The 15,487-nt window shown below is 42.8% G+C and overlaps 1 protein-coding gene across 2 annotated transcripts in view; it reads right to left on the bottom strand.

Moving 5' to 3' along the window:
- fat4 (FAT atypical cadherin 4) overlaps nt 1–15,487 on the bottom strand; it is a 115,152-nt gene that overhangs the window by 53,533 nt on the left and 46,132 nt on the right. For both annotated transcript variants that reach the window (XM_061253194.1, XM_061253195.1), the window contains exon 2: nt 1,460–1,591. In XM_061253194.1, coding sequence (XP_061109178.1) covers nt 1,460–1,591 — 132 coding nt within the window. The remainder of the gene's footprint in view (nt 1–1,459; nt 1,592–15,487) is intronic.

The raw sequence follows: 15,487 nt of genomic DNA, 5'->3' as shown, positions 1-15,487 counted from the left end.
AAGGTTCTGCATGGAGGAATGGTCAAAAATCCCTCCAAATGTGTTCCTTAAACTTATCAGAAATAATGCTAGGAAAAGGGGTCAGAAATCAGAAATAATTGCTAGGGGTGTTAAGTATTAAAACAGGCGTGTCAATATTTGTGGAACCTGTTTGTTGGGGAAATACATTTTTTATTTGTGCATATTAATATATAATATCCAACGATTCTGGAGCCCGCTGTATGTAAAACCGTAAGAAGAAGAAGAAGTATTTTCGGAGTATGTTTCCAGTCTTCAGTGCATTCATAAAAGGAAATGAAATATTGAAGTAGGGCATTAAACGATGCTGGCACTTTCTCACAAAATCATTTCAGCCAATGGTGAGGTAATGGCTAGGCAACAGGATCCGTCTCCGTTTTTAAAGCAACTGTAAAGTATTTGAGGGCGTATTTTCACACGGCTCCTCTGCTAGGGCCCCTCTCCCAAAACCTCCCAGCACTGTCCTTCAGGGGAGAGCCTCCCCATCGTGCGGGTCTGGCGAGGGTCAACCAGGGGTCTGGCGATTGGTCAACCCCCTCCTTGGGATTAATGCCGGGGGTCTGGCGATTGGTCAACCCCCTCCTTGGGATTAATTTCCATGTCCTGCCCCATTTATGAAGCGATTCCGGCTCCAGGGTAGACAAAAGACAGGGTCCGAGTGCGACGCAGAGAGACGTTCACCACTCTTTTTCCTTCAACCCCTTTCCCAGGCTTCCCATCATGGGGACATCTCAGGCAATGAGACCACTTCTCAAGTTACAGTACGTGGCATCACCCATTCACATGTAATTGTTGAGAAGACACTTTTGTACAGAGTGACGTTCACAGCTTTCTTCATTTTCTACATGCTATGCATTTACACAGCAGTGTATTTCAGTAAAGCAATTCAGTTAAGCATCTCAAGGGCGGTATGTTCCCCTGGGAATCAAAGCCCTGAGATTCAAGTCCAGTTTCCTAACCGTTACATTACACTGCCACACTATTGTGACTCAGTCCAAGAACAAGCATAGCTTTGTCACAAGTATGCTGTACAGAGGAAACAGAAATGAAGATTAGGCATGAACCCCCAAAAAACAAGAAGTTGACATAAAAAAAAAAATTCCCTAGTTCGAAGAAAAACACTCCTTAATGGGAGGAGATCTCGGTAGGAACCCTGCTATAGAGGAGCAGCCCAAGCAAACAATCTGGTCCATACAAAAGTTTACAGTACATGTATCTAGTGTAACATTTAATGAGCTGCAATAGTATTGCAGTGCAGTATAAATACTTAGTTTGTAACTCAAGAGTTTTCATGTTTGATTTTGATTTGGTATGCACACACACATTTCAATTGCCTGCCATTTCCTGAGGCCCTTCTCTTGAGTTGTACAGAAATAGAGAGGGAGACGCATCATGCAGACACCTGCACCTGATTGGTCAGGGTGACGGCAGTGAAGTTTACCTCGTCGGCATCGATAGCGGTCAGCTGCATGATTCTGAAGCCGTCTCCGATGTTCTCCTCGATGGTCACATCCAGCATGTCCGTGGGAAACACAGGTGGGTTGTCATTTATGTCCTGAAGCTTAATCTCCACCTGCGGAAACAGGAAAAAAACTATTTTATTATGCAATCTTTTTTTTTAAATATAGCTCTGACACTGGGCACTCTTTTAAAGCAGTTTCAGACAAACATCCTAGTTAAAACCCAGTTTCCCCTGTGGAGGATATTAGTCTCTGGTCTTAATTTTAACAACCACATATTCTACTATGCTGAAACCTTTTGTTCAAGGGACATTTTGTAAAAATAAATATATATACAGAAACACCCCTGCCCTGTGGAGATTGTTTGTGATGTCACTGACTGATGTTTTAGGGTTTTTCTTCACAGCTCTCACAATGTTTCTGTCATCAACTGCTGTTGTTTTCCTTGGTTGGCCTGTTTGATGTCTGTTGCTCAGTACGCCAGCGGTTTCTTTCTTTTTCAGGACATTCCAAGTTGTTGTACAAGCTATCCCCAATGCTTGTGCAATGGCTCTGATTTCCCCTCTTTTCTAAGCTTCAAAATGGCTGGCTTTTCTTCCAAAGATAACTCTCTTCATGTTCATTTATCTTTTCTAACACAAATGCAATCTACACAGGCAAAACCCCAGGTTAAAACCAAGAGTCGACATTCAGAACTATTTATTGTTTAACCAATCAATCAAACAGGACACATCTGGGCAACACAAAACACCTGTCAGTCACATGTACCAATACTTTTGCTCACGTAAAAGTTTAGCAAATCTAGATAAAAATCTAGATAAAATCTATAAATTCGGATCTGTCATCTAATGTACATCAATTGACCTCAAATGGTAAATGGTTGGCATTTATATAGCGCCTTTATCCAAAACGATGTACAACTGATGCTTCTCACTCACCCATTCATACACACACTCACACACCAACGGCAACTGGCTGTCATGCAAGGAACCAACAAGCTCATCAGGAGCATTTGGGGGTTAGGTGTCTTGCTCAGGGATACTTTGACACACCCAGGGCTGGATCGAACCAGCAACCCTCTGACCTTGCTGTTCTAATACTTTTTGAGAGGACTCTATGTATATAGTTTTTCACTGTAGCATGTTTCTGTCATCCAAGACTTGTAATATACTTTTACAGTTTACAGTTCCACTGGATTACTGTAATATTAATAGCTATCAGTGCTGGAGATAGGCCGCTTTGATACATCACATAATGAGAAGCCGCAATCTGAAAGCAAGACATTCATCCGTAAAATTATCTGCTGTGCGTATAATGCATCTCCAACAGACCCAGGAATGCAGCACTGAGAATTTGATCATGTTATTCATATTTTGCATTCCGACAATGTACACTAATGTAACCATGCATTTGAAACCCAGCAAACAAACATGTATATGGTAGTATATTAATTATAAGAAAACCCTCAACCCCCCAAAAATTATTTGCTTATGAGCTCTGATACAGAAATTGGCAATGGTGGTGTCACAGTCTTAATTAGTCTTCATACTAAGTGTGGTAATCCCCTAACACCACTGGCTTTCCCACTCTCCCCCTCTCTCAAACATGAATTACTGCCCTCTCTCTACTTCATTCAGAGTGTATCATTGTGAGGAATTGATTGAACAAGATGTAATAATTTGGTTTATTAGTTTGGGAGATATTCTTTTGAAGGACAGGGGACTAAAGCAGCTCTTGCACATGCAATGGGATGCACTGAACCTGTGAAAGGGAGAATGAGAGAATTTGAAAAGGAAAATTAGAAAGTTGGAAAGAATATAGTTGGTGAGAGTGTCAGCAACTGTCCCATCATATGCAAAAATTTGGCCACCCCTGGTCAAAAAGATTTGAACAATTAATATCCTGGTGAACTAAAGCAAACCTGAACTGTAAATGCTGCAGAGTTAAACATTCACCTTTCAGCAAATTCTAAAGCAAGATTGCTTTTTATTTTATTCAAATATTTTAATTTTTACCGTTTACAAATGATAAGAAATGATAAGAAATGAAAAGGGCCCTGTGCAAAAAGTTTGGGAACCATTTTGGATAATTCTTTGTTACTTTAAAAAAAAGTGTGGGTTGATACCGTAAGTGTGGGTTGGTGAGAGATGGGAAACAATTGTACAAATGCGTGTGTGTATGTGTGTGCGTGTGTGTGTGTGTGTGAGTGAGAGAGAGAGACAGAGAGAATGCGAGTGAAAGAAAGAAAAGAGTTAACATTGTGGGAGAGAGAGATGGAGAACGAGTAAGACTGATGAAGAAAAAGAAAGAGTGTGAGAGAAAGAGAGAGAGAGCTATTCACTTCACTAATAAGAAGAGGCGCAGACCCCACAGCTCGGTAGGTTTTGCGATAATGACTGACAGTCTGTTCATGGCTCTTTTAGCATGTTTATTAATTCTATAGGGCAGTGCCTGGGTGGGCTGGGATCCAGCCAGCACGGACATCTTCTCTCATTATCCCTGCTTACTGGTGTAATCCCATAATGTCCCCTTCACACTTTGACTTTACACAAGACAAAATGCACCACAGAAGCACCAGCCTTCATCTTATTTAAAAAAAGAAAGTGATTACAAGACCAAATGCTATATGGCGGTGTGATTGTAGCCAAAAAGAGGAAAAAAAGGAACCAGTATGTTTCCACGGCAGATAAGATGGTGTGTGTGTGAGAGTGTGTGTGGAGGAGGGAGGTTGGCCCTACTTTCTCCATTTATATCAGCCTGCAGTTCAAACAGGACGTGGAGATCATTACGGATCATATTTTGCATCATTACGGAACGCATCCGTCTTCTGCCGGCCATGGGTAATGTAAGTTGCAAAAATTTGAGAAGTGCGACGGGGAATTAGCCAGTAGGTAAACAATGAATATTTATCTAACGCTCGTCTTCTCTTGAAGTGTAAATAGCGCGGTGCGTTCCACCAACGCCGCTAATTAGGGAAGAGAAGCCGAGTTATGAGAAATAATTACACCCCACGTTTATTATTTTTGGTTAGCGCTGCCCGTGATCCCCTGAGAAAGTGCGAGGCTCCTATCAAAGTGCGCAGTGGAAAATTAATCGGAGAGGGGGGAGGAGGGGACGAAGATGAGGAGGGTTGGCTCTAGCCCTACAGGCCTACCTGTTGATCAGGGGGTTTGTTACCGGGGCTGGCGCAGGTGAAACACCTTGGTTTACACTAAAGCGATTCTCTTTCACCTCCTACCGTTACACAGGCCCAGCTGCCCACTGGAGCCGGCCTCCATTATTCATGCCTCCATGAATCATTAACGGACTGCCAATACTGTCTTGTCGATTATCATGCCTTTAAAAATATCAAACGCATACGTTACACCCCTGCTAGCGAAGGACGTGTATCAGTTCTATACTTTTTTGTATGTTGATGTATGAAAATGATGATAACTATTTGATAACTATTATTATTATTATTTTGAATATTATTATTATGATCATATATATTTTTATTATAGTTTATTTTATCTTATTTTACTTTGAAATAATTAGTATTATTATTATTAGTATTATTATTAACACTATTCTTGATAAATGCGTATTTATCAAAGTCGTGAGAAGATATTTCATAATATAGAAGGAAACTGCATTCTGGACACAATATAAGATTACACAAGCACAAGTCTAAAATCAGATATTTCTCTCAAAACCTAGCAGCTGCAAGGGCTAATGGCTCTGAAGCCTGCCAGTGTAAGATTACCCTTCTCCTTTGTCTCGCAGCAAAGACTTTTCTGACTTTTCAATGCGCACACACTATTTCAGCTCCTGAGCTCTAGTTTAGTCTAGAGAGCAGTACTTTAATGCAAGATGTAAACACTTCCCAGCTCTTTCAAGCTCTTTTATCCATATGAGTACATGACCCTGCCATGGGCTGAACAGTCAAACCTGTTTAAAATGTTCGCTTTATTTCATTTGTTTATTTGTTTGTTTGTTTGCTTTTTGACTGACATATTTGTTTATTTTGGTAAAGATTCAGTCTCAGTTTATGCATTACCAATAATTGGCACGATAGAATAGAGAAAAGACCATACTTTTTTCATGTTTGTACTTGGTATTCTGAAGTTAGTCATTCAAACAAGTTAAGTGATTGACAGTTCAGCATAGCTCCATCTGTCACTTGAGTTCATGTAGAGTTCCTCTCACGTTCCTTGGGAACACAGGAAACTCGATAGAACAGCGTTGTGGAAGCTTGCGATTCTCTACCGCGCAGGGCCGACGGGCATTCTAGCTTGCAGTTCTGTTGCTATCATAAATGTAACAGCCTGAGCAATGTGTGGTTCTATGAACATAAAGAACGTTCGACTTCCTGCTTCAAAACCGCCCGGACTCCAGAGACTAATCAGAGCAGAGCCATTCCTTCTCTAATAAAATCGACATGGAGGAAGGTCTGCCTTCGGGGGAAGGCTTCATTTTTAATAGGAAAGAAAACGCATACACACAGAGAACCACAGTGGTTTAACAGATCATACCTGTATCCGCCTGACCTAAGACTCACTCCTTTCAGTGTTAAATCTCCCTCACCGCCTCACCACTACAAGGCTGAGAGTGCACAGGCATTTCTATAGAGAAAAGGAACATTGTAAAAAGCAAAAAAGGTCATGTTTGCAAAAAAATAATAGTTTAAAAAAGAAAAAAGGTCCTGTTTGCATCTCTCTCTCTCTTTCTCTCTCTCTCTCTCTCTCTCTCTCTCTCTCTCTCTCTCTCTCCCTCTCCCTCCCTCTCTCGCCTCAAGACAAAAACAAGCATGGATAATCGTTGTATAAAAAAATGCACACCGCTGTTCCACATAGCGGAGAAAAGCAGCCAAACCCCAAGATTACTCTGGTCTTCGAAAATATGGGGAAAGTCATCCAGAAATGGAGTCGCAGTTTGCAGAACAGAAACCGAGCCTCCGGCCCTGACTACGTCGCTTCTGCTTAGATAGATAGAAAGAAGGACAGATAGATACTAGTGGTAGCCCTTACAGTGCAAGAAAACAGCATTAGTCACAGCTTCACGTGTAATAATGAGCCGCCTTGTACTTGAAAAACGATCTTTCAGCACGCCCTACATCGAGTGCTGTACACAGAGACACGGCTCCATCGAAGCGTAAGACGTGTCCAGCGCGTTCGCTAAAAGAACTGCACTCCGAGCCTCCGGCCAAAAAGAAAAACGTGCATATTCACATAAAATGAGAAGGCATGTCATTATGTCAAAACAGCCTAACCTCATGTGGGTGGTGGCAGAGCTTGGCTCCTTCGTTAACAGCAGATTGGGTTCAACCTCACATTTATTTCTAAATAAAATAATATACATATACACAACCTAACAAAACAGCGCATGTATTACTGTGCAGTACGGAGAAGATGTTGACTGTGCCCTGCTGAAAAAAAACAGCTCAAGCCAGGTTTTGAAACAACTGGTAGCTGGTTGGCCAGTTCAGACAACTCCCAGCTTGACATGGTTTGACCAGCTCAAGCTATGTTTTGAAACAGACAAGCTACCAGCACTAGCTGCTTGACCAACTCATACCCAGCTAGACCAGCTTTTGATCAGCTTGACCAGCTCAATTTTCACTCTGGTCAAGCTGGCGTAGCTGGATTTTAAAGCGGGTTATATAAGGAAACACAATCACATGGGCAATTTCGCCTGAATATTGTTCTTCATTACACAGTAAAGCCAAAAACCCACGACTACCCAGCATTCTCAGAAAATTGGCATGAAAACAACCGCAGGCACACTGCGTCCCTCCAGGACTGGAGTTAAACCTGCAGACACTGCGGCCCTCCAGGACTGGAGTTAAACCTGCTGACACTGCAGCCCTCCAGGATTGGAGTTAAACCTGCAGACACTGCAGCCCTCCAGGACTGGAGTTAAACCTGCAGACACTGCGGCCCTCCAGGACTGGACTTGGAGTCAGTCTGAAAGTAATGCCTAAGGATTTGGACTGTAACAAATACAATCTGATTTCATTAAAAAGGCAAGTTTGACGCAATAAGATAAGATGACTACATGTAGATGTTGCTGATGTTCAAAGCATACCAAGTCATCCACTTGTTTTTTCTCTTCTTCCATGTGAACAAACAGCATAACAGATGATCAATTAAAGAGTAACCTGATCCTGCTTTAATCTGGATTCGGTACGGTATTTTATGCATGGATAATAAAGTTTACTTTAAATTGCCCTTGGAACATGGGCAGAGAGAAGTCAGATGATGTCATGTGCAAAACCTCATTTGGTCAATCAGCTTTTTCTATTAAAGGAGCAAAACTATGGAAACCCATTGCGCTGAAAAGGCAACACACTTTCAATGTTTTTAATAGAGGTGTTAAGTCACGGCTGAAAGAGATACAACCTGTATGGAAAATTAATTTGTTTTAATGTTTGTTTGTTTGCTTTAAAAAAAGAAAAGAAAAGTCTCCTGTGTTGTGACAAACACTAAATACAGTGCATCTGGTGAGTGTGCATAATTGTATGTTAGAGTTCCAATGTTATTGTGATGTCCGTATCAAATAAAATAAATCTAATGTAATCTAATCAAAAGAGACATTCTGTCCTTTCACACACGGATCCATGGATTTCACACAGCTCACACAAGAAAAACAATCCTCTCTTTTGTTTGCATTACTGAATATTCCAAATAATAAGCAAGCGAGCATGCACACACATACCCAAGCACACGCACACAGACACACACACACACACACACACACACACAAACACAAATACACACACTCATGCACACACATACCCAAGCACACACGCACAGACACACACACACACACACACACACACACACACAAATACACACACTCATGCACACACATACCCAAGCACACACGCACAGACACACACACGCAGAAACACAAATACACACACTAATGCACGCGCACCCATGCCTATGCACACATACACACACACACACCCACACATACACACACACACACACCCACACATACACACATGTATACACACCCACAAACACACATACACACGTACTCATACAAGTTGGAACACACACACGCACACAGACCCATGCATACGCACATGCATACACAAACAAGTGGGAACACACACTCACACACACAGACGCACGCACAAACACACACACACACAGCAGGCTTGCTGAATGCTGGGTTAGAGAATGGCAGTGGTTCTCAGTGATATACGCAAACCGCATTTGAAACGGATTTCATTTCCTCTGACTCCAGGGGCCATGCAGACAAAGACCATCTTTATTTCACATCTTCGGTCTTCCCCCATTCCTCCTTACTCATTTAAGTGTTTGGATAGGACGTCAAAACCGCTCTGCTCGCCCAAAGATTTACAGCCATGTTGGCTTAAGCACCCATGAGCTTCACGGGTCAAAACTCTAATCTATCCACACTCCTGAAGTAGCTCTGTTGTTATGCAAAAAAAAAGAAGAAAAGGGACAAAAGTCATAAAGGGCAGTTTTTGAATGATATAAACGATCAAGTAATGAAAAATTGTTTGCCATTTTTTACATGCATGATCAAGAAAGGCTTTTTGAATCATCATTTAAATCTTCCAGATATAAATGAACCTAACCTCACTGTTTATTGACTTTTTTTTACACCTACACAAAAAAGAATGGGTTTAAAGTATGAAAATGATAGACGTAAATAAAAGCTGTTGCTAGGGCTCGATCGCTGACCCTGCGGGACGTCTCGGGGGAACAGACGCGTGTGGGGAAGGGTACAGGAAGTTGTCCGAGGCACAGAGCGACCCTGACAAGCGTATGCCTCGGGCTGGGGCCGGGGACCAGGGGGCTCAGCTGGAGGGCTGCCAGGTCCCCAAATCCCAGCGCCAGGACAAGCATCAGTATAGGCTGCTGAGCTGAAAACTTCCCCTGAAATTGATTATTGGTCTTGACCTGTTTTCAATCATTTTCCTTGATTAACAAGTTTACCAATGGTCTGAATGATCCATTGGCAGGTACAGACACTGCTTCTTTCTTCACACAATATTAGGGAGATCAAAAATGATATTTTGAAAGATATTTTTTATTCCCTACCCAGTAAGCTTTGTCACTGCCATAATACAAAAATTGATTGGCACAATGTTGACATGACAACATATACGCTGTTAACTAACTGTGCTGCAATAAAGGCCAGCGCTTCAAGATTGTTTGAATTCCAAAATGTGCATATTGAATACTCTGATTATGTGAAGAAAACAGAGAGTAGCTAGTCGCTTGTATTTTGAATAAGGTTGATTGATTTGTTGCCTTATTTCTCATCTTACCCAATTGAGCTCTGGCTACACCTGATGGTATTGAATACTTTCTGACTTTTCAATAGGAAAATTACTTAAAATAAGCTGAGATAAATAATAAGTGTCAGGGGGTGTTTTCTGCCTCAGTTTTAAGCTCAGCGACTGTCACTGATCTATAAACACTCAGTGAGCACTTTAGTAGGTATTTATTAGACTTATTAAGTCTTCTGCTGCTGTAGCCTATCCTCTTAAGAGTTTTGGCATGTTGTGTGTTCAGAGATGCTCTTCTGTGTCATGTTCCGTGTCTCTATCCCACATTCTTTTCATTTCCTGATTTCCCTGTTCCCATGTATTTTCAAGTTCCATGTTCTGTTTCATGTTTTCCTTGTCACGTCCCGTGTCTCTGTCTTAGTTCATTTCCCTGTATCTCCATTTCAATGTGTTCTGTGTTTACATTCCGTTCCATGTTTTCCCTTTCTCCCGTGTCTCAGCCCCCCGCAACTGATATGTGTTTCCTCATGTGTAATCGTCTCACCTGCTTCTCGTTGTCTAGTCATTAGTATGGCATGAGCCTGCCTGGTTCTTTGTTCTGGCTAGTTCGTCTTGTACTGTGCTTTGTGTTCGTGTCCTGTTTTCCTAGCCTTGGTTCCTGCACGTTTCTGTACCCCCTGCAAGTTCCTGAGACCCTGCCAGTGCCTGTTCTGTTCCTGTTACCTGCCTGCTTCTCTGTTCAGTCCTGCTCCAGCCCTTCTGCCTGTCTACCCATCTGCGTCCTGCCCTTCAGCCCTCCTGCTCTCCCGCTCCCCTTGGATTGACTACCTGTCTTCAACCTCCGCCTGTCCTGTACTTCACCCTGCCTGAACTTCCGTACCCTTTGCTTGGACTCTGACCTGTGGCTTGGAATTCACTATGTTACTGCCTCACCTGAATTGCCCTGATTGCCGTTATCTGACCTGTTTCCGTGTACCACCATTAAAGCCTGCCATTCACTACATTCCTGAGTCTGCAAGTGGTTCCAATCAGTCCCCCCCAACACTTCTGCATACCACTGTTGTAATGTGTGGTTATTTGTGTTACTGTCACCTTCCTGACAGCCTTGACCAGTCTGGCCCTTCTCCTCTGACCTCTGTCATTAACATTACATTTTTGCCCGCAAGACTGCTGGATGTTTTTTTGTTTTTTGCAGCATTCTCTGTAAACTCTAGAGACTGTTGTGTGTGTAAATCACAGGAGATCAGCAGTTTCTGAGATGCTCAAACCACCATGTCTGGCACCAAAAATCATTAAATGGTCAAAGTCAGTTAGATCACATTTTTTCTCCATTCTGACATTTGGTCTAAAAAACAGCTGAACCTCTTGACCACGTCTGCATGCTTTTATGCATTTAGTTGCTGCCACATGATTGGCTAATTAAATATTTGCATGAACAAGCTGGTTTACAGGTCTACCTAACAAATTGCTCACTGAGTTCATATAGACAGAGAGAGAGAGAGAGAGAGAGAGAGAGAGAGAGACAGAGGATTCCCCACATTCCCGAATATGCCCCCACCCCCATCCCAGAAAAGGCCTTTCTGTGAGTCTGCAGACCGTCATGAAGCACTCTCTCCTTATGTAACCAACAAGGCAGAGTGAGGAGTCAACACCAAACAAGTGGTTTTAATGAAAGCCCTGGTCACCCCCTCTCAAAGGAGCACTTCATTCACTGTTAAAAGACAGTTTTTCTTGCATAGCCTCTTCAGGCCCCCCCTTCCACACCACAGAACCCTCCTGCCTTCCCCCCTCCCCCCATCCCCCCCACTTCACCGGTGACATCTATCGACATCAGCCCACTGTCACTCAAGATATTTTCACTGGTTGCCATCTAAACATGCCTGAAGCAACCCTAAACGGAAAGCAAGTGTTCTAGCGTTTCTTTAAGGCACGTTTACACAATGATACATAAAAAAGCAAAAAAAGGGATACAAATTTACATGTCGATGCCCTGTGCATGATTTGCATTCCTTGGCCTCGCTATACTGTGCGTGCGTGACACACGTGCTTAGATACGCATCGTTCCCGCGGACTGTAGACAGTGTCCTGTTGCCTTTGATTTTCGCTAGGCTTGGCACTACATCCCAAGATATAACAAGAAGAATTAAAAATGTGTGGAGATCAAAGAAGCAACTCTACCTTATTTTTTCATCAACCCCCCCTCCCCCCTATAAGATCCTGAAGATACAATCAAATATGGAATTATGCTTTGAAGACAAATTAAAATATATATATAAAACGGCTTGTCATTGTTAGCGCATTGCAGTTTCGGTATGGACACAGACACGTGAACGCAAAGACTGCTGGGAGGGAGGGGGGAGTGGGGGCCCCCGCATCAGAGCCTGTTGGGGGCCGGGGCCGGGACCTGGCGTGAGCTGAGCTGCCCTTATCGCTGCCTGTTTATCTGTCATTACCAAAGATTACTGCCTTCAGAGCACACCCGGCATGAAACTAATCAATACAGCACATGCTAATTGCTCATAAAACACAAAAGAAAGAGGAAGGAACTGCAACCGCATAAAAACACAAAACAATTTTGTACTGGACTGCGATATTAACCCTACAACTCTCGGGACCACAATAAAGGAAAAAAAAAATCTAAACTGAAAATACCATGTGGTAGCAGGTGATAAGAGATTTATAAATGGGCATTTATAAGATTTGCAACCGTATACTTAATCACAAAGATTTAGGGGCAAGGGATAAGATGCCGTACCCCTTCCCCCCTTGCGCCTGTCGGCCATCCCCTTTCAACTCCAGCTCCAGAGACACAGGCGAAAAATCTCCTAAATCTGAGCGAAACAAACCACGTCTCTTTCAAGCCACTGATGTGGGCTTCCAGGACCTTAAGAAGAGCATAGCTCGCCTTTAAAGACTATCTGCTTAATAGCTGCTGTCAAGCTATGATTGACGACCACCTTCAGAAGCAGAGAAGGATGAGTAGAAGAAGACAAAAAAAAACATTGGAGTGAGGCGTGCCCAGGGATGACCGTGCTCTCCCCAAACAGAAGATTATCTTCTGTTAGATTCGGGATTAAGCGCAGTTGTCAGTGTCCGCTGGCTGATTTAGGCATTGAGACAGGCCTTTGAGAAATAGCAAAAGCTCCAGTTCAAAGACTGCAGACATTCAATGCGCTGGACAACAGCGATAGCTCCTGACGAGCTGGTATTAATAAGTGGTGGAGAAAGCTTCTAAACTAGCAATGCGGACAATAATGCATACAGAAAGAACACAAAAGAATCAAAACGAACTCAATTTTCAGATGGGGCTGATTTGTATTTATCTGATAAAAGGGCATATGACCACACACGTCTTGGAGTGGAGGAGTCTAATCCAAGACTATTCAGCAGAGGAACAAAACATTTGTATTTTACACCACAGCTGGGCTTAGTTGAAATAATTTCAGTTGAAATAATTAAACTCTTTAGAAAGGGGTTACATTTGAAAATGCTCCAGCGAATTCCTGAGAAGAAACATTGTATTTTAGCAAAAGAAAAAAATAAAACAAAAATGCAGTCACATGGAATAGAAATTATGTTAAGAATTCTGAAAACAGATGTTCTTTTAAAAATGCCCCAAAAATCTGCTGGTGTTTTACTGATATGTAACAGGCTTCAATATTTTAATACAGTATTTATCTGACACAGATTAATATGCACAGAGAGGAACTGGTTTTCCTAAGGATGTCTTTTCCTCTCCAAATGAACGTTTTTAAAATATAAACTGAACAGACTGAGAAACCCCACCAGATTTATTCCTTCCATATGCCACCATTTTATTGATACCCTCAAAAGGCACATTTGTTCAGCAGCAGATTTAGCTAAAATAATATCAGTGTCAGTTCAATGTAGGACTGAAATTTCTGATATTTTTTAAATGTTTTTAAAAATGTTCCCCCTAGTTATGAATGGCCAGAATATCGGCATTACACATTACATGAGCCTGTGGCTTTTGAAAGACACCAGTCGTCCCAAGATTGCTTCCCTATGAACGACCGAGACCTATATTCACAAAGCTTCCTAGAGTAGGGCTACTGATCTGTGGTCAGTGGCCAGGAACATTTGTCTTTGTGAACTTCAAATTAACAGGCTGACAAGCTGACTCTAGTTCAGTACTCCTCTGTGTTGTGAATACAGACCTGAGTGTCCAGATGGCTTACAGCCTGGAAGGAAGACTTAGCAGCCTAGTCTAATGCAGACATGTAATATGATGTTAATTTTATAGAAAGGGCACGAGAAGAGAAAACGAGAAAAATGTACAACGCAAAGTTTTTTTTAAAAATCAATTAAATGAAAGACGTGACGCTCCCGGATCTTTCCGGAAAGCGGGCGACGTGCCTGAGATGCTGAGGCGACACATGCAGGCATGGCGGGGGCCTGGGCGATGACATCATCTGAGTCGTGGGAGCCGTAAAAAGAATGTGCCGCTCTTTTCTCCAGCGCCCTGTGTTTGTCACCTGCCAGGCACATTAATCCCCTGATCAGATGTAGGCCCTCAGGCAGCTTTGCCTGGTCTTATTTAAACAGAGAGAGAGGAAGAGGGAGGGAAAGAGGGGAGAGAGAGAGCGCGAGAGAGAGAGACTACAAGTTCTTTTAATCCCTGAAAAAGACTGTTAGAGAGCATGTGTGATCGAGAGAGATAGAGAATGAAACAGTATTTGAATGAGAATGAGAAGGAAAAAGAAATAGACTGAGTGAGTGAGAGGGAGAGATGGATGTGTTTCTGGGACATGCTGGCCTATGTCATGGTGCAAGAGACCCATGCCTCTAAATGGGTGGAAGTTTAATGGAAGGGGGGAAGGGACACCATTCGGGCTCTAAGGCCTACCACTGGAGACAGGAGGGTGGCAGCAGCACCCCATGGACTCTGTTTGTGCACAAAGTCCCAAAATCCTAATAGGAGCTGTGTAGGGGGGGGGGGGGGCTCTCAGCACCTCATCATCAGGGTGTGGGTGGGGGGGCAAGGGTGCTTCCAGACACCCACCCACTTTTTAACAATGCAAAAGAGCCTGCGCCAAGACCCCAGCCCCGAACACGAACCACAATCACACCTTTGTGTGTTTCGTCATTAGCTACCGCTTAAATCAGGCTGTCAACCTCCAGGCCTGGAGGACCGCAGTGTCTGCACGCTTTTGTGGTTCTCTTTCACCCCGTAGTCAATTTAGGCCCTCGGAAAACAATGCATGTGAACTATTTAGCCAATCACTGACTTAAATATATCAACTTAACGGCAAAACACGCCCAACGCTACCAGGACCAGGCTCTCCTGTCTTAAATATTCACACCACTTCTGTGATTTTAATCTCTTTTTGAATTTGCGATAATGTTTCCCCTAACGAGCATTGTGTATACCATGTGAAAATTGCTTGGTGGCTGGAACAACGTTAGCATTCTCTTCTCGAACCGTATGCTTTCGCAAAAAGCGTTTGTCATGCAAAGTGCGACCCCATCAGACCCGGTTATCGCTGCGTCTTTCGCTGGTGTTGCAAAAAGAAAGTATGGAAGAAAAAAAACTGTCAAATTAAAGTGGAGGTAAACAAGGCAGGAAACAGAATTAATTGTGTTCTCAGTATTAAGGCTTTGGGCAATTACCAGACTCTTTCACTGTGACAGTTTTACAATCAGACAGGGGTTCAGGCTGCAAGTGAAAGAGGCAAGAAGGAGGTGGCCGACTCATTTTGAAGACTTCAGACTCCCGGCACAGGACCGAAACAGATTT

Source organism: Conger conger, chromosome 8 (assembly GCF_963514075.1).
Source record: "Conger conger chromosome 8, fConCon1.1, whole genome shotgun sequence".
In the NCBI taxonomy this organism is placed as follows: domain Eukaryota; kingdom Metazoa; phylum Chordata; class Actinopteri; order Anguilliformes; family Congridae; genus Conger; species Conger conger.
The sequence above is the reverse complement of the archived record's forward strand: the minus strand, read 5'-3'. Positions and strand labels throughout refer to the sequence as shown.